Raw genomic sequence first — 27347 nt, 5'->3', positions numbered from 1 at the left:
GAGGAGAGATGAGTAAGAGGAAGTAGAAAGGGAGGAGGAAGAGATGGAAGTGGAAGAACAGGTGGAAGAAAAGGGGAAGGAAGAGATGAGGGAGGAAGAGCGGAATGAGGGAGAAGGAGGAAGAGATGAAAGAAGAGAACGAGGAGGAAGGGATGGAAAGAGAAGGAGAAGGTGATGGAGGAAGAAGATGGAAGAAGAGGTGGATGAGGAAGTGGAGGAAGAGATGAAGGGGGAGAAGGAGGAGGAAGAGATGAAAGCAAAGAAGGAGAACAGAAAGAGATGTGGAAGGAGGAGAAATAATGAGAAGATAAAGGGAGGGTGAGGAAGCTAAAGAGATGGAGGAGGAATAAGAAGATCAGGAGCGGAGGAGGAAGAAACCTCAATCGCCTGCCTTCCCTTCCTGAGGAAGAAGAGAGCAAGATGGAGGAGAACCAGGAGGAAGAGGATGCTTCGGCCACCTTTCCCGGAAAGGAAGGCAAGGGGGACAATAATATATTATTGAGATGCCCCCAAGGACACCCTGCAAGGCGCCGGCCTCCCTCCTCTTCCTTCCTCTTCCTCCCGGGAGAGAAGACTCCGCCTCTTCCCTGCTCTTCCTCCTTCTCTTCCAGCCAGGAAAGGGGCGGGGAAAGACGATGTGTCACTCTTCACCTTTTTCCTATCTCTAGCGCTCCCTATTTGTTTATCTCTAGCGCTCTATGCGCTCATAGAAGAAGGGGATGGCTTCAAGGCGCATGCGCAGTTCGTTGACAGCCAGAGGTGTTTTGGTTTCTTCCCCCTGCGCATGCGCTGTGGCGTTCTCGCCCGCCGGCCGCCATTTCCTCTCCTCAGCCGAGGATGGAGCCCGGAGGAGGCCGCCGCGAGAAGATGCTCCAGCCGCTGCCTCCGCCTCCTCTCCCGCCGCTCCCGAAGGCCAAGGAGGGCAGCGCCAGCCGCCTCGAGAAGGCCAAGCAGCGGGCGGCCCAGCAGGAGCTGAAACAGCGGCAAAGGGCCGAGGTGAGGCAGGCTTCTTCTCCTCAGCTAGGCCTCGCCGCCATCTTGGCTCTACTCTCGCGAGACTTCGCGCCTCCGCCCGTATTGCCTCTCCTTCTAGTTTCTCACGCTCGCGGGATTTCGAGATTTCCCTGTTGCCAGGGGAAAGTTTATTCTTTCAGGACTACAGAACAATCAGAATGGCCATTGAAAGAAGCCAAGCTCTTGGATATATTTTATTTATTTATTTATTTATTTGCTACATTTATATGCCGCCCTTCTCACCCCGAAGGGGACTCAGAGCGGCTTACAAATTAAATTTACATACAATATTATATTAGCATAGTACAATACTGGTAATAAATTACTATATTGTACTGTATCAATATATTGTAATATTATTAGTAATATTACATGTAAAATATATATAATTAATATTATATTGTATTAGTATTATATCGTATTACAGTATAATATTATGAATATTATATGTATATACAATATGTTATAATTATTATATATTACTGTAAATTATATTGTATATATATATATATATATCAACACACACATATATGTGTGTGTATTTATATATATACACACACACACACATATATAAAACTAGCATAGCATGTTATTGCTGCTGCAAAGAGACAAGATGGAACTCTCTTCATGGCTCCCTCAATTGTATATACATGTAATAATAATAATAATAATATCATGATGTAATACAATGTAATAATTATATTTCACTATTCTATTTGTATATTTATATTACATGCAATATTACTAATAATATTGCTATATATATATTATTACAGTACTTGTATCCCGCCCTTCTCACCCATAAGGGACTCAGGGCGGCTTAGAATAAAACACATAAATAAAAATAATACAAAAAATTAAATCAAATAAAATTAAATACATTGAACATTCATAAAAATATGCATATAAATATACAATTGGCACATTTCGAGTCTGAAAACTGGGTCTGTCATTGAGTTCTAAAGGTGGTAATAATTAATGCTGCTGTTATAGTAGTATAATATACAGTAGAGTCTCACTTATCCAAGCTAAACGGGCAGGCAGAACGTTGGATAAGCAAATATGCACTCCCCCTGAAATCACAGGTCCGCAGTTTGGGGGTCCTCCTGGATTCAGCGCTGACGCTTGAAGCACAGGTGTCGGCGGTGGCCGGGAGGGCTTTTGCACAACTCAAACTTGTGCGCCAACTGCGACCATACCTCGTGAAGTCTGACTTGACCACGGTGGTCCATGCCTTAGTTACCTCTAGACTGGACTACTGTAATGCGCTCTACGTGGGGCTTCTCTTGAAGACGGCCCGGAAGTTACAATTGGTCCAACGCTCGGCTGCCAGATTAATAACGGGGGCGAGTTACAGGGAGAGATCTACTCCCTTGTTTAAGGAGCTCCACTGGCTGCCGTTCATCTTCCGGTCCCAATTCAAGGTGCAGACCATCATTTATAAAGCCCTAAACGGTTTGGGACCCGCCTACCTTCGTGACCGTATCTCCTACCATAAACCTGCCTGATCTCTCCGATCATCAGGGGAGGCCCTCCTGTCGCCACTACCTATATCTCAGGCCCGCCTTGTGGGAACAAGGGAGAGGGCCTTTTCTGCTGTGCCCCCCCCCCCCCCTGCTTGTGGAACTCACTGCCCATTGAAATCAGGCAAGCCCCCACCCTTTTAGCCTTCAGGAAAGATTTAAAAACATGGCTCTTCCAGTGTACTTTCGGAGAGTAAATGTTCTTTGCTACTCCCCCAACATTTATCCTCTAGACTGGTTCACTATCTGACGTCCCTGTCCCTCGAGGTTTTTATTCTGATCCCTTTCTCACCCAGAGTTTTTAATTTAGTTTTTAATTTAGTGTTCATGCGGCCCGCCCTTGTTACACTGCTGTTTTGATCTTATGTTGTACTGTTTATTTTTATGTATTGTATTATTTAATTGTATTGTGATATGGTTATATTGTATTGTCCTGGGCATGGCCCCATGTAAGCCGCCCCAAGTCCCCCTTGGGGAGATGGTGGCGGGGTATAAATAAAGTTTTATTATTATTATTATTATTATTATTATTATTATTATTATTATGTTGGATAATAAGGAGAGATTAAGAAAAAGCCTATTAAACATCAAAATAGCTTATGATTTTACAAATTAAGCACCAAAACATGTTATACAACAAATTTGACAGAAAAAGTAATTCATTACACATTAATGCTATGTAGTAATTACTGTATTTACAAGTTTAGCACCAAAATATCACAATGCATTGAAAACATTGACTACAAAAATGCATTGGATAATCCAGAACGTTGGATAAGTGAGACTCTACTGTACTTGTAAACTGCCCTGAGTCCCCTTCGGGGTGAGAAGGGCGGGATATAAATGTTGCTAATAAATAATAAATAAATAAATAGTGATGATATTGATAGTGATACCCCTTCCCCAGCACTTTAATGGGAACAGTAGTTCTGGTATTTACCTCTCCCTGATTGTAACTGACACTACTAGTACTTTCTTTGGCCAGTTCTTTTTTGGAGCCAACCCAGGATTTTATCATAGTATATTTATTATTATTGTCTGTGACCTCATTTATGACTTGTTTTATTGTTGATTGACTTGTTTTATTATTGTGTTTTTATATTATCTGATGCCTGGGCTTGGCCCCATGTAAGCCGCCCCAAGTCTCTTCGGGGAGATGGGGCGGGGTATAAAAATAAATTTTTTATTATTATTATTATATTAACAGTTGTTATTCACAGTAGCCATCCAAATGGGAGTTGGTGGTGGTTATTAATAAACTACAGTGATACAAAATGGTGATCGTTGACAACAATAAAGATAGTTATGACTATTATTAATAGCAAACATACTACAGATAAATGGGTTCTATCACTCATAATGGATTTGTATTATGGGTTATTTATTTATTTTGTATCAAAAGCATTTTATTTACAATACAGTAGAGTCTCGCTTATCTAACGTAAACCGGCATTCATTGCAGAGGACAAAGTTCTCGTGGGCTCATTTCCCAAAGACTTCCATTTTCCTCAACATATGGGAAAAGATAATTTTTGAGCTTTCTTTAACGTCTTTATTATCCAATTTGTTTGTACAGATCTATGCTCTGAACCGAGTGATGACGGAGCTGGAACAGCAACAGTTTGACGCCTTCTGCAAGCAGATGCAAGCTTCCGATGATTGAGGAAGGGTCCGCAGAAGACGACCAGTAAGCTATCCTTTGCCCACCCAAATCCCAGAGACCGAACGGGATACGCACACACCTCATGCTGGCAACACCAACACAACCAATGCCTTTTGCTGTGTCTGAGCCCTTGTTTGAGTGAGAATCTCTCCTTTCCGAGTGTGTTTTCTTTTTAAAAAACACCCCTATTTATTATCACTTTGGTTTGAAAAATAAAGCTGTTTTGTAAGTTTTTTTACCTTCATCAGTGGCAGAATACAAGTCCCAGTATCCTCAAACTGTGGGGCATAGTATGGTATCTTCAAAGGAAATCAGGATATAAGGAGACCTTAGGATATGACCAATACAAATGGTTCTCCTCTTTGTGGTAACTGACCCAGGGATTAAGTATTTGGATACACTGCCTTGAATAGAGAAGCACTCTTATTCAATCTGGAAGTTGTAGTCCAAAGAAATGCCTTTCCTTCACACTGCTTTTCTCAGGAGTAAAAATTTGGGGAATTTCTATTTTTCTTCTGGTTTGCATCTCAATCTATAATAAAAGTGAAAATATGTATGTATGTATGTGGCTGGGGTGTCCACTTACACAGACGAGCTCCTGCCTCCACAAATAGCTTTAGCTCCCACTACTCAGGAGACACCAAAGGCCCTCCTCCCTCCAGTGGCATTGCAGGTTATAGCGAGCACTGTGAACATGTCCAAGAGCTGCCAACCCCTTCCAGTGTCCTCCACAAGCACCATACCACCCACCACCCAAGTGAATGATTTCATATAGGGACAATTTCCTCCAAGATTTTGTTTTTCCTCCACCACAGGCATCCCAGTGTTCCTTACTTACTTCAGCTGTACAGTACAGTTCAGCAATTTATTATGGTCTGTGACCAGAATATATGGAAATGGGCACAGGTGCCCGAAAAGGGGAATTGCAGTTCCCATAAAAGTCAGATAAAAGAACAAGTTAAAAGCTTGCTATAATAAAAACAAATTAAAAGCAGACTATTAGCAGGGTCAGCTAATAGTAAATACCGGTTCACTAAGAGGCTCTGGAGGGGGATAGAGGGAGCATTTGCAGTATTTCAGTTATAACAGATTGCTCTGGCTACAGGCCCTGTGGGGTTAGTCATCGTCCGTCTGATGGAAATTGCTGCCGCACAGAACCTGGCAACACTATAGGTTATTGCAGAATAGGAGTATGAGAACAGCAGAGAGGTGTAGTATCTTTCAGTGCGTCCTGGATGTTTTAAAAGCCAAGGAGTGATGAAATTGATTCTAATATCTCTATAAAACATACACTGGAGGAGCACGTGCTCGATTGTTTCGATATGGCCAGACTCACAAGGGCATAGTCTCTCCGGAGCAGGGTCCTTACTTACTTATTACATTGGTGTGGCATTTGCATAACCCCGCCCACTGCCTCTCCCATAACCCTTTCCTATTATTTTCTATGTCACACAGCAAACAAATTGATCAGCAACTGGATATACTAGGGAGGTAAGGGGAGAATTCACCATGATTTATAGGAGTTATAGGTCCTGGGATGTATAGTTCACCTGCAGTATAAGAACACTCTGAACTCCACCAATGATGGCACACAGAACCAAGTGACCCCCATGACCAAGAAAAAATACGGAAGGTCTTTGGAGGGATTTATAGAAGTTGTAGTTCACCTAAATCCAGAGCACATTATGAATCCAAACCATGATGGATCTGGACCAAACTTGGCATGCAGACCCAATATGCCCACATTTGAATACTGGTGGGGTTTGTGAGGAATTTGCCTGGACATTTTGGAGTTGTAGGTACTGGGATGTATAGTTCATTTGCAATCAGTGAGCACTCTGAACTCCACCAAAGATGGAATTGGACCAAACTTGGCACACAGAGCCCCCATGGCCAGCAAAAAATACTGGAGGTCTTTAGGGGAAACTGATTTTGATTTGGGGGAGTTGTAGTTCACCTTCATCCAGAGAGCACTGTGAACCCAAACACTGATGGATCTGGACCAAACTTGGCACACATATCCGATATGGCGAAATTTGATGACTGGAGGGGTTTGGGTTAGGGTTAGGGAACTGATCTTCCTTTCTGGGAGTTGTAGTTCACCCACAACCAGGGAAACTGACCTCCACCGAGGATGGACCTGGAACAAACTTGGTACATAGAATCCCCATGACTAACTCAACCTATTGGAGGGGTTTGTGGAGACTGGCTCACAATAGTGGGAGTTGTAGTTTACATTACAGCCAGAGAGCACACTCAACCCCACCCATGATGCATCTAGAGCAAACTTGCCCAACATAACAAATTGAAGTACTGATGGAGTCTCTTGGGTTTCATCTGGCATGATGTGAGTTGTAGTTAATCCACAACCTTATGAATTTTGTACAATTAAAAAATTGACTTTTTCAAATAGTCTGGACAACGCTAAGTACCCAAGCTAATCAAGAGATAAAAGTGAGCTATACATAAATATGATAATATTACTGATGATTCTGGTTTGAGGGAAAGGATGTGTGACTGGATATGCAAACTACTCTATATTTCCTCCCTTTTTGGAAAGTAACCTTAAAGCTTAATTTCAGTTAAATCTGAATGTTCATCTATTTATATGTTTATTTTTATTTTTTAAATAATTTTTATTGAACAAATAAAAACTTTACAGAAAAAGTGGGGGAACAATTGAATGAAGAAAAGTAGGAAAATAGTAGCAGGGGAGGGGAATAAGAAGAAGGGAGAGAGAGAAAAGAAAAAAAGGGGGGGGGGAGAGAAAGAAGGTTTGTAACTTCCGTCCTTCTTCCTTCCGTTCATTTTTTCTGTGAGTCCTTTTCACATCCTTAAATCTTTTAAAAATAATTCTCCAAACTTGACCAGTCCGTCATTTTCAGTCCTCTACCAGTGGGTTCTTTTAATAAGAAAGTCAATGAATCCATGTCCTTTATTTCAATCACTTAAATATGATAATAATACTGATGATTCTGGTTTGAGGGAAAGGATGTGTTTTCTCATTATGACTGGATATGCAAACTACTCCCTCCCTCTATATTTATATGTTATTATAAATATCCCAGTTAAAAAAACCAAAGAAAACATTTTCTTGTCAGTTTAAAAAATTTATTTCCCAAACACAAGAGCATTTGTTTCAAGTATATTTGTTCAAACAAGACACAGTGTATGTTCCTCTCCGTACCTGCCATACAACTACAGGCAGAACAATAATAATATCTGCAAACAGCAGCAGGAGGAAAAATATATTATTTCACTATCGTCACTGGTAAAGCAACTAAAATCAATTGTTTCCTGACATGAGAGTTTGGACTCTCAGTATTAAAAACAAGCAAATTAGGGCCGGATCTTGTTTTTCTGGGATTGACAACCCACTTCATACACACTTCAGAGTTTAAAGTGGCTACCTAAGCGGTCAATTTGGACGGCTCGTAACGGCAAGTTTGCTCGAAATCGTACCAACAAAGTGTCTGGCTCTTCCTTGGCCAGCACTTGGGAGGGACCACAGGAAGTGAGAAGACCTCCAAAGACTGAACCCACACATAGCACAATCTACAAAGCAGCATGCACAACAATTTCACACACGTTTTATGGTGTTTGGGATGGATGAAAAATCCAGTTAAGGTCTTGGGGTGAGGGAAACGAGACCCAGAAGGAATTCTCTGTCCCTGAAAGCGATGTCTTTTTGGTCCCACAAAGTCCTGCATCGTTGCCCTATTCTCGGCCAGCATTTCTCAACACAACTCGCTCATCTTGGGGTGTGACTAACAATCTTTCAAAGCCAAGCTGCAGAAAAGATATCAAGGTTCTGCCCCAATAAACTGTCAGCATTTGGGAAGTTGTCAGAAGAGGAAGAACCAATGCTGCATCCTTACCCACCTGCCCCACATGTCAATCTGAAAAAAAAATTAAAAGAGTAAAAATCTAAAAATGGATTTTTCTCCTCTTCGGATCTATACAATATATTTTTGTACAAGTCTCTAGATATAAAGATTTCTGTACAAGTTTTATCTACATCAAAGAACGAGGCTGGGAGTGTCAAAGCCAACCACTGGGCTCCCAGAGAGACCAATGAGTGTAGAACGAGTATTACTGGATGTGTGAAAAAGAGAAACACCATCACGTTCAGAAGGACAGAAAGCATTAGTACGGTTTTAGGCAACAGCAGGGGTGTTAATAGTAGGTCAGCCACTCGTCCGGTCCCTTGCGTTGGTTGCCTTTCAGGACAGCGTCCACAGCAGCGCATGATGGGTGTCGGAGTCCTCGTCCGTTCGCTCCTCCTTCAGGAGAGGAGGTTAGACTTTGTAACTCCACAAGGCCGAAGGGAAGATGATGTAAGAGGTGGACCACACCAGGTAGTAAAGGGAGGCCAAGGAGGAGGCCGAAAAGAGGACCATCAAGACACCTGCCAAAGGACAAAGGGAGAGAGGTCTTGAAGGAAGGCACACCAGAGTCCCACTGCACAACGGTTCCCATCATCACATGCAAAAAAGGGTGCAGTTTCAAAGAAAGTACATTGAGAAAGAAATGCAACATCATCATCTGCGGCAAACCAGAGAGGAGAAAAGAGATCCCCACAACAACTGTGTTTTCAATGGGGATATTGGTGGCATCGTACCAGCCTCAGATACGAATTGACTGTCAGAATCTTCAATACTCATGCAACTTGGCCAACCAGAACACTAAGAGACAGTAAGACCCATCCAGATTGTAACCTGGAATGTAGCTGGCTGGAAAGAGATTGCGGATTGCGAACTGGTGAGATTCTTATCTGATTTTGAGATAATAACGCTACAAGAGACTTGGCTGGTAGGAGAAAGAAAGTGCATATGACACTCATTTTGGATTAGATCTCCGGTTTGAATCCCATTCCAACACTGAATGGCTTCAGGCAAGTCATATTCTCTCTCCGTCTTGGGAAGAAGACCCCCCAAGGGCCATCCAGTCCAACCCCTTCTGCTATAAAGAAGGACACAACCCGATCCCTCCCGGCAGATGGCCATCCAGCCTCTGCTGAAAAACCTTCAGGGAAGGAGACTCCAACAGGCAGCAGTGTATTATATATATCCGCTGTCCTCAACCAGAGGACAATATAACTTATTTAATGCTCATATTCATTATGCAGAACTGGGAGGTTTGATTCCCTTCCACCCACTGGATAAACTTGGGCAAACCACACTCCACCTCAGCTTTGGAGGAAACCTGTGGAAATGGCCATGTGTCTTCCAGTCCTTTCCAAACCTAACACAGTACAGGCAAATCCACAGGTTACAAACAAGAGGTTCTGGAGGTTTGTTCTCAAGTTGAATTTGTAAGTTGGAACAGGGACATTTAAAAGTGTAACTCCATCCACTTGCAGTTTCTCAAGTCACTTCTGACACGAAAAAAAAAAAACCAATATACAGTGTGTGTGTGTGTGTGTGTGTGTGTAAACTTTGGATCACATAGGGAAGGGTTAACATTCCTGTGGTGTTTCCTTTGCTGTCTGTGCCTCTATTCAGAAGATTTCACCTCACTTTCTGTCCCTGTGAGAATTGGATTGTAGTGGAAACAAGAATTGGGAATAAAGCATCAGTGGAGATCACGAGTGGATTTCCCTTCTGAGGGGAAGATTTTTCTCACTTCCTGTTGTCTCACCCATTCTTAACTATGAATCTTTTGTAAGTCAGATGTTTCTAACTCGGGGATGGCATATATATATATATAGCTGTTTTGTGACCCAAAATGGTTCAATTTGCCACAAAAAAAGAGATTGTGAGGTTGAGCCCTCCTTGGCCGGCACTCACCCCCTGCGTAGACGGCCTTCTTCCAAGGCTGGGACTCCAGGACCTTGTCATGTGGGTAGAAGCCCTGGTCCACCATGAAGAGCATCATGACCATGGCCACGATGCGCAGGACCAGCAGGTTGCCTCCGGTCAGGAGGTAGGTGGCCGCCAGGACGGAGGCGCCGTAGGGGCAAGGCAGGCCCCGGTACATGAAGGGTACGCCTGGGGTGAAAGAAGAATAAAACCGGGTGAGGGAGAAGGACGAGGATCTGAGGTGGCAGAAGAAGCAGGGAGACCTCAGGGTGCGTGGAGTGTTGGAGCAATCCTTTGGGGACCGGGGTTCACGTTCTGTTCCAGCCACGGCCAGGTACTTATCATTATGAGAGTTGAATTGAGACACTTACAGCTTTCCGTCTCAATTCTTCCCTCCATCGGCAATCTAGCATCTGCTTACACGCATGAACAACATCCACACATAGCTGTCTGCCTGGCAGTTCAGAGCTTTTATTGAAGTTATTTACAACTATGTACATAAGCGCAGCTAACACACATGTCCAGCAGAATTGATGTCAACCAGCAAAGAAGCTTATCAGTAAAACTTGTCACTTCCCACTTTCCATTCCCAGTGACTGATGTCCCACTACGTAAGTGGAAGCTAAATAATGTCACTCTAGGCCAGTGATTCCCAAAGAGGGCGCTGGAGCGATGCAGGGGGGCGGTGATGGCACCTATTAGGACAGGGTCCCAAGTGCTGGAGACAGGGCTGAGCACCTGAGACGCCTGTTAGGACACACAGGGCGGAGCTAGAGGAGTGGGCGTGGCTTCTTCCCAAGAGCCCAAGACAGGGCTGAGAATCTTCTATACCTCTCCTTGTTGGGACACAGAGGGCGGAGCTAGGGAAGGGGGCGGGGTCTCCTTCCAAGAGCCCGAGATAGGGCTGAGCCTCTATATCTCTCATGAGAGGCCTTTTAGGACTAAAGGGCAGGGCTAGGGGTGGGGGCAGGGCCTCTTCCAAAGAGCATGAGACAGGGCTGAACTTCTATATATCTCCCCTGAGGCGCTTGTTAGAACACAGGGGCGGGGTAGAGAGGTTCAGCCCTGTCAGGCACTTGGGAAGAGGCCCCGCCTCCTCCTCTAGCCCCTCCCCCTGTGTCCTGGCAGGCACCGCAGAACAGGGATAGAAGCTCAGCCCTACCTCAGAGCTCCCAGTCCTGGCCACCCATTTGTACTCACCGCTGGAGAAGAAGCAGAGGCGGGTGAAGACTGCCAGGACGTAGACGATGACCAGCAGCCCGTCCAGGATGCCCCGGGCCTGGAGGAGCAAGCCGGTGGCCAGGCCGAAGGAGGTGAAGTCGGCAAAGTCATCCAGCTTGGCTCCTGTCGAGAGACGTGAGTCAGAGACACTTGGAAAGGATTTGACAACTTCTCCCAGAATCCCCAGGATATACATTCATTGCATGAATTCATTTGGACTAGGGCTCCATCTCTTCCGTTCAAAGGCCCACTCGGATATGGAAGCCCATCAAGGGACCAGGTCACACTCAGCCCTGGAAAAAGGCCCATAGTGGCTCCCTCTGAGTCGGAAATGACTTAAAACCACGACAACTATTTCAATGGGACTCACCCAAAGCGGAGCAAGCATTGAGCTGTCTGGCCACAGCACCATCTGCAAGATCCAACAGGAATCCGGAGAGGATCAGCCAGCAGGCATAATGATAATGGCTGGAGAAAGAGGAAAGAGAGAGATGGATAAATGCAGTAGAGTCTCGCTTATCCATCATTCACTTATCCAACATTCTGGATTATCCAACGCAGTCGGCCTCCCACCTGGACCCACAGCTGTTTCTCTAGGCAGCAAGGACTGAACTTTTTATGGATTAAATTTTTGATAATGTTGTTACTGTAAGTTCATTTTATGCAATTCTATCTTTATTTGTAGTCAATTTGTTACAGTAGATCCAAGCTAATTTGTTACACTTATCCAAGCTAAACGGGCCGGCAGAACCTTGGATAAGTGAATATCTTGGATAATAAGGAGGGATTAAGGAAAAGCCTATTAAACATCAAATTAGGTTATGATTTTACAAATTAAGCATCAAAACATCATGTTATACAACATATTTGACAGAAAAAGTAGTTCAAAATGCAGTAATGTTATGTTGTAATTACTGTATTTACGAATTTAGCACCAAAATATCACGATATACTGAAAACATTGACTACAAAAACGCATTGGATAATCCAGAAGCTTGGATAAGTGAGACTCTACTGTAGAAGCCAATGGTTTTGTAGTCAATGTTTTTAATAACAGCGGGTGCTCAAGCCACTCCCGGGATTTGAACCTGGGACCTTTTGGACTGCAAGTTCAGCAGCTCAGCGCTTTAACGGACTTCGCTACCGGGCTCCTTAGGTTGGCAGAAGCTGGAGCTAACTGCGGGTGCTCACTCCGCTCCCTGGATGCGAACCTGGGACCTTTCAATGTGCAAGTTCAGCAGCTCAGCACTTCAACACACTGAGAGCTCCATAGTAGTCTCTAAAAAGGCATTTCTCTCCCTCCTAAATAACTGCATCTCCAGTTTTCAACAGCTTGTTGTTGGCAGAAGGAAGGACCGCAAGGAGCAGCCACCAAAAGGGCCCTGGTTCTGGGTCCCTTCTGAAACCACAAACACTAACAGGATGGCTTACCCGTTGAGGCTGCAGAGGACGGAGGAGAGGCCGACCACGAGGTTCGCTATGGAGAGGAAGTTGGCCACATTCTTGCGCATGAACTCCAAGGCTTGCGCCCGGCCAACCCGTTCGCTGAGGAAGAGCTTCTTGGTGTAGTGGAAGAGACCTGGGATTGAAAGGCAAGGGCATGAGAAGGGCAACCATCACCCCGGCAGAGCAATCCCAAGCAGAAGGCGGTCAGACTCGCACGGGGAGGTGGGGTTAATTCCTACCCCGTTAACAGGACGGGTTTAATGGGGGGAAAAGCAGGTGCATGGAGTATAGCTGGCAGCCTGCCTCCGCAAAATGAGAGCTGTTTGAGAACAGAGACGAAGCCGCTCCTTCTTTAAGATCTGGAGGCTTTCCGTCGGCTACCGAAAACCCAAAAGGCAGCCTTTGGTTTAGCCCAAAAAGGCCCAAAAAGAGAAAGAGAAGGACCTTTGATGGAGATTCTTCTTCTATCGCCAGATGAGTGGAATCAAGTGTCTCTTGCAGAGCTTGGGCAAGACTGTTGAACATTAGTAGTCTGCTAAAAATTATTTTTACAGTCTCTGCTCCGTTTAGGGTTTGGGGGACGACCCGGCGGGGTTGTGCATGTGTTCATATTCTTACGTTTCTTGAGAACATATATATATATATATTATATGTATAGATACACCTCAGCCTGCCAAATAGCCTTTGCGTAGCCCTGGCCAATCCCATCTCCCGGGTTTCTGGGCCTCGCAGATGTATTTGCTCGCCTTGCAGCATGGTCCAAATTTACGTTTTGGAGGAGTTTGACTTGGGAACATTTTTGGAAGGACTGTGCGTCCACATAAAAGCGCCACCGTTCCCAGGAGATGGAATATATGTTCCCACAATGAGCCGGCTTTGTGCCGCCGACCCATAGTGTTGGGAGCATTGAAGCTTGGAAATTTTCTTGCAAAGGACGGAAGCAACATGCAACGGACAGCCTCGCTAGCAAATGCATCAAATGCACCTCGTCCCCATTCATTCCCACTTATCCCACCCCTTCATTTCTGCTCCTTTCCTCCTTTTCCTCTCGTCCTTTATGAAGTTTACTTTCTACACTCCCGCCTCTACCTCTTACCACCCAGTTTAAGGTTTATTTAACTACAACCCACCCCATCCTGCTTGCAAATACATTACAAAACCCTCAGTTAAGCCTAAGTCTCTCTTATTTTTCTCTCTCACCCCCAACAGAACTATTCTTTTTAGAGGAGAAGGGACATATCCTACTAGTATGTTTAGCACCCTGCCCTGGTCGTCTTTCCGAATCCCGGAAAGGTCCTGAGATTCTTCATCTGAAAGAAAACAGGAGATCAGAGCAAAACAACATCCGGGAAGAGGGACAGAGTATGTATCCCACCCCCTCTACAAAGGAAACGCAATGAAATTAAAACAAAAAATCCCATCCCGCTCCAATGTGAAACCTGTTTCTTTGGCCCATTCCCCCGTAGCATTCTCCAAACCACTTAGAAAAAGCACCTTTTCCCCAAACACTTCCCAAGTTGTTGTCGAAGGCTTTCATGGCTGGAATCACTGGGTTGCTGTAGGTTTTCCAGGCTGTATGACCATGTTCCAGAAGCATTCTCTCCTGATGTTTCACCCACATCTATGGCAGGCATCCTCAGAGGTTGTGAGGTCTGTTGGAAACTAGGCAAGTGGGGTTTATATATATATCTGTGGAATGATGTCCAGCGTGGGAGAAAGAACTCTTGTCTGTTGGCGGCAAGCGGGGAATGTTGCAACTAATCATCTTGATTAGCATTGAAATGCTTTGCAAGCTTCAAGGCCTGGCTGCTTCCTGCCTGGGGGAATGGCAGATAGCTCTTATCAGTTTATTTGCTGAACTTCCCAGCCTCGCGTTGAAGTCTCCAAGTAAAATTATTAATGCTGTTGGATGTTCAATAATAACTTCTTCTAGCACTCTCTCAAGCGATGTCCATGTAGAGCAGGGGTCCCCAAACTAAGGCCCGGGGGCCGGATGCGGCCCATCAAAGCCATTTATCCAGCCCCCACGGCACAAGGGCAGAAGGGGGTTGGGCTAAATGACCCAAGGGGTCACTTCTTCTCTTACAACCATTATTATTATTACTGTATTATTATTATTATTATTATTATATTATTATTATTATTATTATTATTATTATTATTATTATTATTATTATTATTATTAACATTGAGGCTGGCTGGCCATATGTCAGGGATGCTTTGCTTGTGCTTTTGGTGCACAGAGGCAGATGGGGGTTGGACTAAATGTCCCAAGGGGTCTCTTCCAACTCTATTATTATTTTATTGTATGACACAGCAAAGTAGATAGATATGCTGGATTAAATGATAAAGACGACCCAGACTGTTATATGGATAAAGTAGGAGGATATTGGACGAACAGATTTTAAGCATATGTTTTATGTTTTATATTTTATACAGTATTTAACTGGTTGTAATACATTCTTATATGTTGTTGTTTTAATGATGTGTCGGCATCGAATTGTTGCCAATTGTACGCTGCCCTGAGTCCCTTCGGGTGAGAAGGGCGGGATAGAAATATTGGAAATAAATAAATAATAAATTTCGTATCACAAAATCACAAGTCAAACAGTTCCCAAGTGTCTAGGACTGTGTGATGTATTTTCGGATGATGCGCGCAGATCCCAGTCGGGTGGCCTTTTGCAGTTGGCAGATCGTAATTTTGTCAATGCCTATTGTTTCCAAATGCCGGCTGAGATCTTTTGGCACGGCACCCAGTGTGCCCATCACCACCGGGACCACCTGCACTGGTTTCTGCCAGAGTCTTTGAAGTTCAATCTTATTTTATTATTATTATTATTACTATTAACATTGAGGTTGGGTGGTCATCCATCAGGGGTGCTTTGCTTGTGCTTTTGGTGAACAAAGGCAGAAGGGGATTCGACTCAATGGCCCAAAGGGTCTCTTCCAACCCTCTTTATTATTATTATTATTATTATTATTATTATTATTATTATTTATTGCTCAGTGGCCAACTATAGTCCGGCCCTCCAACGGTCCAAAGGATCGTGAACTGGCCCCGTTTAAAAAGTTTGGGGACCCCTGATGTAGAGTATTGAGCCAATCTGGACGGCATAGGAGGCATATACATGTTTATGATGACCACGATAGGGGGGATGGCTTTACTCTTTTTTGTAATGGGCTCATGGTTGAAAATTTTACTGCAAGAATATTTGTCTGCTGCGAGGGATCTTTAAAAATAATTTCTTCTCCTGCCCAGCCTAGTTTGTTCTTCACAAGAAGTGCTAGGCCTCCACTTGTTCTACCGTATTTAGCGATTTTAAATGCAAGCTTTGTCAATCCTACAAAACCAGGAATTTGGATTGGTTGGTCTGCAGCAAGGAACCAGGTTTCCTGCAGGGCCACAATTGAGTTTTCAGCCAAAACGTCTTGCAGTTGTGGACAAATAGCTTTTCCTGCCCACCCTGCTAAGTTCCATGTAAGCAAATTGGGGAATAGATTGTTACTGCATTTTAGTCAGTCTTCCAGTGTGATGATTTTATCAGGTTCCCAGTGAATGCTGCCATTGTTATTATGCTTAAGAGAGAGGCTAGGCTTAATGTTGGATACCCACGTGGTAGTGTCATTTTGGCCTAGTTCATCAGATACATTCCAATGATATACCGTATATAAGATTTTAAGATTTTTTAAAAAGATTGTTTTAAAGATATTTTAAAGATGTTTTTAAATTGTTAGATTTTAGCCTTTCTTGTAAGCTGCCCCGAGCCCTAGGGGAGTGGCGGCATATAAGTTTAAATAATAAATAAAATAAATATACCCGAATACAAGCCGAGGCACCCAATTTTACCAGAAAAAACTGGGAAAACATTGACTCAAGTATAAGCCGAGGGTGGTAAATTTCAGACATAAAACAGATACCAATAAAATTACATTAATTGAGGCATCGGTAGGTTAAATGTTTTTGAATATTTACACAAAACTGTAATTTAAGATAAGACAGTCCAACTCCGATTAAATCATTACTCTCATCTTCTTCAATGCAAATGTGCTTATGTATCCTTTTAATTATAATAGAGTAAAATTAATAAATGTAATAATAATAATAAATATAGTAAAAAAATAAATGTAATAACAGAGTAAAATAATAAGTGTAATAACAATAATAATATCAGAGTGAAATAATAAATGTATTATTAATAATAAATAGAGTAAAATTAATAAATGTAATAATAATAATAAATATAATAAAATAATAAATATAATAACAGAGTAAAATAATAAGTGTGATAACAATAATAATATCAGAGTGAAATAATAAATGTATTATTAATAATAAATAGAGTAAAATTAATAAACGCAATAATAATAATAAATATAGTAAAATAATAAATGTAATAGCAGAGTAAAATAATAAGTGTAATAACAATAATAATATCAGAGTGAAATAATGAATGTATTATTAATAATAAATAGAGTAAAATTAATAAATGTAATAATAATAATAATAAATATAGTAAAATAATAAATGTAATAACAGAAAATAAGTGTAATAACAATAATAATATCAGAGTGAAATAATAAATGTATTATTAATAATAGAGTAAAATAATAAATGTAATACCACCAATAATAATAGAGAAAAATAATAAATGTTCCATATATACTTGAGCATAAGCCAATCCAAATATAAGCCAACTAGGACCCTCACCCGAGTATAGGCCGAGGAGGGCTTTTTCAGTCCTAAAAAAGGGCTGAAAAACTAGGCTTATACTCGAGTATATACAGTATAAACCCCACTTGCCTAGTTTCCAATATACCTCACAACCTCAGAGGATATCTGCCATTGATGTGGGCGAAACGTCAGGAGAGAATGCTTCTGGCACATGGCCATACAGCCCGGAAAACTCACAACTCCCCTTTTCTTCTTTTTAGTGATTGAGTGGACTTAAAAACCACCCTAAAACTGGAGCTAATTGTTAACTTTCAATGGGTTTTCCCCCTTGCAATCCGACATTGCTTTACAGCCAGACACAATGTTTGCCAAAAGTGTTAGAATGGGGCAAAAGTATCCTGCAAAACACCAGAACATGAGCAAAAACAGACAAATACGGTGTTGTTTTTTTTCTGGGCGGTGATTTGCTATCAAACCAAGAATTCAGGGTTCAGTGAGTCTTCACTTTGGGACAATTGGCCCATCTTATCCTTCCTTCCCCGAAACTCTTTGCTCCCCAAAAGTTAAACATTAGTTCTTAAGTGGAAAAATACTCGGAGAGGAAAGAAACTGCAAGGCAAAGTCCTTTCTTCACAATGAAGATCGGAGCCAGCCTTCTTAGTCTTATCTCTCCCCCACATTTCCAGATTTAGAGTGTCAACAATTGGCCTGACCAATTTCGCTGCCGCAATCTTCCTCCTGAACTCTCAAAAGGGTCAGTCTTGGGTCTTATCTCTTCCGCAGATCCTAGATCATTGCGGAGACATTCCGTCTATCAAAAAGATCCGTATCTTGAGATAAGTAAGTGGGAGGGAATGTCTCGCCATTTCGGTACACGGTGTTGCAAGCGCAAGGAAGAAATAAGCCATAAAAATATTTTTGTGCCGGAGTTGATGGCCCAAAGGTTTGGATCGTAGCTCCTGTTATCATTCACAATGAGGATTGAGGTGTTTATTGTGCAATTGCTTCTGGCAGATTGGCCAATTCTCATTGTGGGTTGATTCTCCTTCATTGGGGATCATCCCATTGCAATTGGAGTATTATAAATAATTGTACCCAATAATTGCACATATCCCTGTGGAAATACAGTAGAGTCTCACTTATCCAAGCCTCGCTAATAATAATAATAATAATAATAATAATAATAATAATAATAATAATAATAATAATAATAATAATAAGTTTATTTATATCCTGCCTCCATCTCCCCCGAAGGGGACTCGGGGCGGCTTACAGCAAAATCAGATACAAAACAATGATAAAATAAAATATGAAACATCAAAGAACAATAATAAAAACCAATAATAATATATACACAGCAGCTGAAAAAACACAACACAGTATTAAAACATCGAATTAAAAACAATGAGGTTGCAATAGCGGATAAGCAAGGTGCACATTATGAGTTACAAATTTTAAATAGATAAAGTGCAATAGATTCATTTAAGATCACATTGGGTAGAGAGGCTTATCCAAGCCTCTGGATAATCCAAGCCATTTTTGTAGTCAATGTTTTCAATATATCGTGATGTTTTGGTGCTAAATTCATAAATACAGTAATTACAACATAACATTACTGTGTATTGAACTACTTTTTCTATCAAATTTGTTGTATAACATGATGTTTTGGTGCTTAATTTGTAAAATCATAACCTAATTTGATGTTTAATAGGCTTTTTCTTAATCCTCATTATCCAAGATATTCGCTTATCCAAGCTTCTGCCGGCCCGTTTAGCTTGGATAAGTGAGACTCTACTGTAAATGGCAATCATAACATTATTGAAAAGGGGGCAAATGATGTCATATCCATTTGGCAAACATGAATCTCCATGAACATGTGGAGACCACCTTTTGAAAGTCAAGAAAAGCATGACCTTGTTAGAAGTCAACCCTTTTTGAACAAGTGATATTCATAAGCATTCATGTAATAGCACACAGGTAACTCAGCTGTTAGACTGAAGAACCATGTCTTTGAACATGCCACTACAAAAATATATATTTGGTTAGCAGAGGATGGTTGTGGTCCCATTTCTCTAGCTAAAACCCAAACTAACCTCCTCCAAACCTTGATTTGGCTTCCATTTTCCTTGACTACAACAATACACTCAACATGGGGTGGAGACCAGAATAAAGTTTGAGTTCTTTCTCCCACCTTGGACATCATTCCACAGATATATAAACCCCACTTGCCTAGTTTCCAACAGACTTCACAACCTCTGGGGATGCCTGCCATATATGTGGGCAAAATGTCAGGAGAGAATGCTTCTGGAATGTGGCCATACAGCCCGGAAAACTCACAGCAACCTAACCATCAGGTATGTTTACAATGTACTGTATATACTCGAGTATAAGCCTAGTTTTTCAGCCCTTTTTAGAACTAAAAAAAAACCTCCTCGGCTTATACTTGGGTGAGGGTCCTGGTGGGCTTATACTCAAGTATATATAGTATATTTATTATTTTTCTCTATTATTATTGGTATTGTTACATTTATTATTTTACTCTATTAATTATTATTATTACATTTGTTATTTTACTCTATTATTGTTACTTTTACATTTATTTTACTCTATTTTTATTAATACATTTATTATTTTACTCTATTATTACATTTATTATTTTACTGCATTTATTATTATTATTATTAATAATAATAATAATACATTTATTATTTCACTCTATTATTATTAAAAGGATACATAAGCACATTGACATTGAAGATGAAAATAAGGATTTAATCAGTTGAACGGTCATATCTTAAATTACAGTTTGATGTAAAGATTCAAAAACATTTAAACTATTGATGTCTCAATTAATGTAATTTTATTGGTATCTTGGCTTATACTAGAGTCAATGTTTTCCCAGTTTTTTGTGATAAAATTAGGTGCCTTGGCTTATATTTGGGTTGGCTTATACTCGAGTATATATGGTACTCATCTTTAAAGAAAGTGCGAGAAAATGGTCCATGCAAGAATGTTCATTATGTATCAAAGATGTGCTTGCATAGGAAACCTGGGCAGTTTGTTATTTTGTCATTTTACTTAAGTTTTCTTGAAAATACATTGGGAGGATTGTAAGAAAAAGACGTATATCCAAGGTACGCAAACTTCTCTCCTTCTCCACAATCAGCGGGGGCCATCCAAAAGTCAAAACTGCACACACATGCTATTAAATTTAACAAATATATTTATATATCTATATACAAATATTGTGCATGGACACAAGCAAACCACCCTGGACGCAACCGGATGTGGGTTTATCCCCACCGCCATCCTTTGCAAGTTTTAGTATGTGGGATTCGATGGAAGTTAAGCATATCAGACGATCTTTCCTGTCCCAATAAAAAGAAATCATCCCAAGTGTTGTCATTCTAATCCGCCCGGATTGGAGTTTCTGAGCCCTCGGCAATCAACCCCAGAATTACAATTCAGAAACACAATTTGCCGGAAACCAGAGAGGAAGGGAGCCTTTTGCAGACGGGTGGCCTCGGTTGACATCATTATAGCCTTGCTTTGGGGAGGGGGAAATTCCAGTTCAGTAGGCTAAAAAGTGGCATTTCCATCATGGGAAAGCACTGGCAGACTTTGCATTTTGGAACACGTCAAATCTATATATATAAAAGGGTAATGAAATTTCGGCCTAGGACAAAACAACAAAACTACACATCCCAGAAACACTAAACTTGGCAGCACAACCCCTCATCCATGCCTCGACGTTCATACAACAAAAAGAAAAACAAAGTCCTAATTAGAGGGAGAGGAATAATTGTTTTTATCCAATTGCTGCCAGTTAGAAGGCTAAGCTCCACCCACTTGGTCTCCTAGCAACCCACTCAGCCCAGGGGACAGGCAGTTAGGCCTCTTCCACACTGCCTATAAAATACAGATTATTTTATTTTAACTGGATTATATGGCAGTGTAGACTCAAGGCCCTTCCACACAGCTATATTATCCATTTATAATCTTATATTATCTGCTTTGAACTGGATTATCTTGAGTCCACACTGCCACATAATCCACTTCAGTGTGCATTTTGTCCAGCTGTGTAGAAGGGGCCTCATACTCCGCAACAACAACGTGTGGCCGGGCACAGCTAGTCTATATATATAAAAATGTAATGTGCATTTTTCCCATGGAGTAAACGACAAAACCACTGAACCAAATCTCACCAAATTTGGCCACAAAAGACAGTCATCCAATCTATGTCTTTCAATAAAAAAAGTCCAAATAACAGAAAAACCCCAATTGCTTACCAACTTGAATACCACTGAACAGCCTTGCAGCTTCAAAGCCCGGCTGCTTCCTAACCAGAGGGATCCTAACCACCAGACTACGCCACTGCAACGCGTGGCCAGGCACAGCTAGTATTCCTATATTTTTGTGTTCATTTCAGTCATGGGTGGCAACGTGGTTCAGTGGTTAGAGCAATGGCGGATGGCGGTTCCCAAGAGAATCCACTCTGGGCTTAAAAAGCATTGAGCCAAAGTTCAGACTAAAACCCAGAGCAAGTCCCAGTTTATTGACCTGGCACTGGCAAAACTGGGAAGGAATGCTGGATAGTGCTTGGGAGATCCGGTTTGTATTCCCCTCTGAGCTATGAAGCCCAATAAGTGCCTTTAGACTACTCTGTCTCGCCCTTGTTGTTTCTGGATACAGGGAGAGAACAGGAACCTGATCTTGTGGCTCCAGGATTTCTTAAGAATCCGGTAGTCCTCTCTCTGGCCATTGTGGGACTACAACTCCCATCAGCCTTTGCCAGCATAACCATGGGTTTAGGACATTGGGATCGGCGATCTACATGCATCTGGAAGACTACACAGTTCCCATCCCAGGTCTTCCTTCTGCAACTATAAATCTGATATCACTGCTGAAGGCAGAGACGGATGTCATGGGGTGAACCAACCTGGGGAGGCCTCTTAAATGGGAATTACAACCCAAATTCTATCTCTGTGTCAAAGGGTAACAGGCTTCCCTCTTCAATTCTTTTTGGGGGTACATTATAGTACCCCCAGTGGCCCAGCGGGTTAAACCACTGAGCTGCTGAACTTGCTGACCAAAAGGTTGGCGGTTCGAATCTGGGAGGAAGAGTGAGCTCCGGCTATTAGCCCCAGCTTCTGCCAACCTAGCAGTTCAAAAACATGGAAATGTGAGTAGATCGATAGGTACTGCTTCTGTGGGAAGGTAACAGCGCTCCCTGCAATCATGCCAGCCACATGACCTAGGAGGTACCTATGGACAATGCTGGTTCTTCAGCTTAGAAATGGAGAGCACCAACCCTCAGAATTGGACACGACTAGACTTAATGTCAGGGGAAACCTTTACTTTATAGTGACGATTTCATAAACAAATATAGTCAGGCAGAGGGAAGTTTTTTTCCTGCTGGTACACGGGAAACCTTTGGACTCATCCGTCTCCATTGGATCGTCACCTCCTGACCTTGCTGTTTGCTAAGACAACATTTCATGACACCTGTCTGCAGCAATGTGTGTTTGTGTTCTCCTAGACCAAGTTCCTGTATCATTTACAAGCCAAAAAGCTTATATTATGGCAGAAAAATCTGTGCGTTTTCAGCACGAAAGAGCTCTTTGGCATTGATTGGAACTACGCAGATTTCCAGGACAGGACTGCTTTCGTGCATTGTGTGGGTTTCCTCAACAAAACCAATTGGCCAACTGCGAAGGAATGGATCCCTCCTCTCTGGTTCCCAAGCTTCATTGGAGAAAAGAGGAAACAGGGCACCAGATTTATTCAACCCGTTCCTACGTCAAGAAAGCGAGGGAGAGAGAAAGAGGCCGAAAAGAGGGAAGCTGGGCCATTCTCGGGACTCACCGGAGGGGGGCGAAACCATCCACATCTTGGCTGGGTTTCCGTCAGAAAAATAGCACACACTGCTCTGTCTGGAGAGAGAACAACATACAGACATATGACATGGACTGAAATGTTAAAGGACTCATTTTAACATTGGGCATCTTTATCTTTCTCTCCCATTCGTTTCAAGAAGCGACTCTGTCCATACTCCATAGCAAAACCATATTTTATTTGCACACAAATTCATCCAGTTACTCCTTCGAATGATGCCTGATCCTTAAATAACATCTAGGTGCAAAATAGGAACCCCCAAGCCTGCAAAAGCCAAAGAGTGCAAGAAACTGGGCTTGAAGAAAAATTCATGGGGAAAGACCATCCGGTTGTTGAACCTTTTGCCTTCTGTGCCACTGAGTTGCCGGCTAAACTGAGAAAAGAGAGCCCCCATCCTAAGTGTCCTGCGGGTGCTACAAAACGGACTCTTGGCTGGACACACAAGCACACACCTTCCTGTGCCCAAGCCACCAAATTCCAGTCAGATGAGACATTTCAGTAGTAGAGAGGAGGGATTGCAGAGTCATAACTAAGAGGCGTTTTCCATGGCGTCTCGCCCACCCTATTGAACCCTCCGCCTGTCTGTGCATATCGGGTTTCCTCACTCGCCGAGTTCACAGAGTCCATTCGGGAAGGTCTCTGGGTTTCCAAAGAGGGGACAGCACCGCAGCGTTGGAAATTGCTGCTTTGTGAGGAGGACAGGTTGTCCCGAACCTCCTGTCCCAGCTGGGTTCAAAGTCCTGCCGAACGCTTAAAACTCCTTTATCATTCTCAAATGCCAGATTCATATTCTGGATCATGTGGATGGGTAAATTTATTTATTTATTTACAGCATTTATATTCCGCCCTTCTCACCCCGAAGGGGACTCAGGGCGGATCACACTGCACACATAAAGGCAAACACTCAATGCCATAACATAGAACAGAGACAGAGACAAGACGCTGAACTCATGACCTCTTGGTCAGAGTGCTTTGTTGCAGCTGGCTTGCTATCCAGCCTGTTCCACAGCCCTTAAACCACATCATTTCCTTCTTGAATTCCTTTCCTCCTGGCTCAAAGAGGGGAGAGGTCTCCAAAAGCGCAGCTAAAGGAGGACCCATTTTGAAGAGGTCCTGGTGTGTCACCAATAGTGCACCATTTTGGAGAGATGGGCTGATGGGCTTTTAATGCCAAAAAAACAAAAGAGCGGAGGGACATGTGGATGAGTAAACCTCTCCCTTCTTGCCTTCTTTTCCTCCCATCTCGAAGTGAAGGTCTCCAAAACCACCGCCAGAGGAGGTCCCTTTTTGGAGAGGTCCTAGTGTGTCACCAAGAGCTTTGGCAAGGTTGGGGTGGAGTGGATGATGAGCTTTTAATGCCAAAAAACAAAAGAGCGGAGGGGCATGTGGATGAGTAAATCTCTCTCTTCTTGCCTTCTTTTCCTCCTTTTCTTTTCCTCCCATCTCGAAGTAAAGGTCTCCAAAAGTGCTGCCAAAGGAGGTCCCTTTTTGGAGAGGTGCTAGTGTGTCACCAAGAGCTTTGGCAAGGTTGGGGTGGAGTGGATGATGGGTTTTAATGCCAAAAAACCAAAGAGCGGAGGGACATGTGGATGAGTAAACCTCTCAGAAGCGAGCACAGCTGATTATTATTGTTGCCATGTGCCTTCAAGCCATCTCCGACTTGTCACCCTAAATAGAAATAACCACTGCTGCCAGATAATCATTTGGCAGCAGGTCAGTTTCGACGGCAAAGGCCTGCCTGAATAGTAAGCATCTTTGCCAAGCGCCTGGACCGTAGCCGAGCTGGAGCCAGTGCTGAGTCCAAAGGAAGGGAACAGGTTGTGCCAAAATGCTTGGAGGACTTGGAGGCTTGGCGTGATGCAGCAAGTGCCTCTCCATCCTGTCGTCACAGCAACAGGAGAAAGGATTTCTGTATTGGAGAGAGAGAGAGAAGGGCGGCAAAGCAAGGGAGTTGGCAAGGGCTTGGGGGAAAAGTCACTTTGGAGAGGACTAAAAGTCCCCAAATCTCTCTAGAGAACTGTCACTCCAAATGTTGATGGATTCGATCACACCAAGGATCTGCCTAGAGCAGAAGACGATGGGACGATGACTTCCCTCGATCTGTTCTAGATGCCAGATTCCTATTGATGCTATAGAATTGCATTGGCTGTTTGAGCTGCCGCATCACACTCTTGGCTCATGCTCAGCTTGGGATCCACTCATGCTCCTAAATCTCTTCCAGGTGAACTGTTTGCAAGCCAGGTGGCACCCATCCTATATCTTTTTCTGCCTGACATTTCTCTCCATCGGAAGTTCATTTTGTTAAGTTAATGTGCCCACCCAAAGTAAAGTAAACCGGCTGGTTGGAGGGGGAATCATGAGAGTTGGAGTCCAACCCAGCCAGAATATAATAAGGATGATAAGCCACTAACCAAAGGGAAAGGTAACCAAGTATTCTTGCCCTGTGCTGGAGGCTTCTTCTTTGGAGACTTTGAAGCAGAGGCTGGATGGCCATCTGTTGGGGGTGCTTTGAATGCAATTTTCTTTGAGACAGAAAGAAAAAGGTTGGAAAGGAAGGCAAGAAGGAAAGGGAGAGGTTTACCTATGCCTAGGTCTCCTCCCTCCATTTTTGGCATTGAAAGCCCATTATCCTCTCCAAACTTTCCAAAGCCCTTGGAGACGCACCAGGGCCTCTCAAAAAGGGACCCCTTTCACTGCGCTTTTGGAGACCTTCTCTTCGAGACAGAAGGCAAAGAAAGGCTGGAATGGAAGACAAGAATGAAAGGGAGAGGTTTACTCATCCCAAATCACCTCCCTTCTGTTTTTGGTATTGAAAGCCCATCATCCTCTCTCTCCCAACCTCTCCAAAGCCCTTGGAGATGCACCAGGACCTCTCCAAAAAGGGACCCCTTTCACTGCGCTTTTGGAGACCTTCACTTCGAGCTAGGAGGCAAAGAAAAGTTGGGAAGGAAGACAAGGAGGAAAGGGAAAGGTTTGCTCATCCCCAAGTGACTCCCTTCTGGTTTTGGCATTGAAAGCCCATCATCCTCTCTCTCCCAACCTCTCCAAAGCCTTTGGAGATGCAACATGACCTCTCCAAAAAGGGACTCCCTTTGGTTCCGCTTTTGGAGATGCCACTACGAGCCAGGAGGAAAAGAAAGGTTAGAAAGGAAGGCAAGAAGTAAAAAAGGTTTACTCATCCCCAAGTCACCTTATTTTTGGCATTGAAAGCCCATCATCCTCTCTCTCCCAACCTCTCCAAAGTCCTTGGAGATGCACCAGGGCCTCTCAAAAAAGGACTCCTTTTGGTTCCGCTTTGGGAGATGCTACTTAGGAAAGGAAGGCAAGAAGGAAAGGGAGAGGTTTACTCATCCCCAAGTCACCTCCTTCTTGTTTTTGGCGTTGAAAGCCCATCATCCTCTCTCTCCCAAGCCCTTGGAGACGCAGCAGGACCTCTCCAAAAAGGGACCTCCCTTGGTTGCACTTTTGGAGACCCCCACTTTGAGACAGAAAGAAAATAAAGTTTGGAAAGGAAGGCAAGAAGGAAAGGGAGAGCTTTACTCATCCCCAAGTCACCTCCTTCCTCTGTTTTTGGCGTTGAAAGCCCATCATCCTCTCTCAAGCCCTTGGAGACGCAACAGGACCTCTCCAAAAAGGGACCCCTTTTGGTTGCACTTTTGGAAGCTAATACTTCAAGATGGGAGGAAAAGTCAAAGAGGAAAGGAAGGCAAGAAGGAAAGGGAGAAGTTTACCCATGCCTAGGTCTCCTCCCTCCTCTGTTTTTGGCATTGAAAGCCCATCATCCTCTCCAAAGCGGTGCGCTCGGAGACGCACCCCAACCCTCTCCAAAAAGGGAGCCAATACTTTTGCGCTTTTGAATCCGGGAAAAAAGGAATTTGTAGAGAAGGGAGAGAGGAGAAGGAGTAAAGAAGTGGGGAGAGCTTTATTCCCAAGGAAAGCGACCCCCCCCCCTCCTCCTCCTCAAAGCACCAAGGCGCAAACTCACCAAGATCTCTCGGAGACGCCGCTCTTTCCAGCTGCGAAAGGCTGGGCCGCGCGTCCGCTTTTTATGCGCAGCATCCCCCTCCGTCCTTCGCATCCCACCCCTCCTCCCCATCCTCCTCCTCCTCCCC

The 27347-nt window shown here is 43.1% G+C and overlaps 2 protein-coding genes across 5 annotated transcripts; one reads left to right on the top strand and one right to left on the bottom strand.

The window, feature by feature from the left end:
• The first annotated feature begins 777 nt into the window (after nucleotides 1-777).
• On the top strand, nucleotides 778-4433 carry svbp (small vasohibin binding protein). The gene is made up of 2 exons (XM_003229553.4): nucleotides 778-996; nucleotides 4114-4433. Exons 1-2 carry the CDS (start codon nucleotides 838-840, stop codon nucleotides 4198-4200), a joined length of 246 nt encoding a protein of 81 aa, XP_003229601.1. The 5' UTR covers nucleotides 778-837; the 3' UTR covers nucleotides 4201-4433.
• tmem269 (transmembrane protein 269) lies at nucleotides 4398-27347 on the bottom strand. Of its 4 annotated transcripts, XM_008123710.3 has the most exons (8): nucleotides 27221-27322; nucleotides 23206-23273; nucleotides 13914-13978; nucleotides 12654-12801; nucleotides 11593-11690; nucleotides 11202-11345; nucleotides 9990-10190; nucleotides 4398-8608 (listed from the first exon to the last, which is right to left on the bottom strand). In XM_008123710.3, the coding sequence occupies exons 4-8, from the start codon at nucleotides 12731-12733 to the stop codon at nucleotides 8499-8501; spliced, it is 633 nt and encodes a 210-aa protein (XP_008121917.1). In that variant the 5' UTR covers nucleotides 12734-12801; nucleotides 13914-13978; nucleotides 23206-23273; nucleotides 27221-27322; the 3' UTR covers nucleotides 4398-8498. The 4 variants fall into 4 exon arrangements, with proteins under 4 accessions (XP_008121917.1, XP_008121916.1, XP_062822793.1 ...); XM_008123709.3 differs by lacking the exon at nucleotides 13914-13978 and having other exon boundaries at nucleotides 27221-27347; XM_062966723.1 differs by having other exon boundaries at nucleotides 12654-13978.

The sequence above is a fragment of the Anolis carolinensis genome, unplaced genomic scaffold, assembly GCF_035594765.1.
Source record: "Anolis carolinensis isolate JA03-04 unplaced genomic scaffold, rAnoCar3.1.pri scaffold_28, whole genome shotgun sequence".
Classification (NCBI taxonomy): Eukaryota; Metazoa; Chordata; class Lepidosauria; order Squamata; family Dactyloidae; genus Anolis; species Anolis carolinensis.
This window is presented reverse-complemented; position numbering and strand designations above follow the sequence as displayed.

Bases quoted from the DNA above. Each gene is read 5' to 3' on its own strand.
- svbp (XM_003229553.4), top strand. From the start codon at position 838: ATGGAGCCCGGAGGAGGCCGCCGCGAGAAGATGCTCCAGCCGCTGCCT. The intron at 997-4,113 runs GTGAGGCAGGCT...TTGTTTGTACAG, and splicing joins AACAGCGGCAAAGGGCCGAG to ATCTATGCTCTGAACCGAGT.
- tmem269 (XM_008123709.3), bottom strand. From the start codon at position 23,230: ATGTGGATGGTTTCGCCCCCCTCCG. The intron at 11,691-12,653 runs GTAAGCCATCCT...CTCTTTCTCCAG, and splicing joins GTCCTCTGCAGCCTCAACGG to CCATTATCATTATGCCTGCT. The intron at 8,609-9,989 runs GTGAGTGCCGGC...GTCCTTTGGCAG, and splicing joins GAAGGCCGTCTACGCAGGGG to GTGTCTTGATGGTCCTCTTT.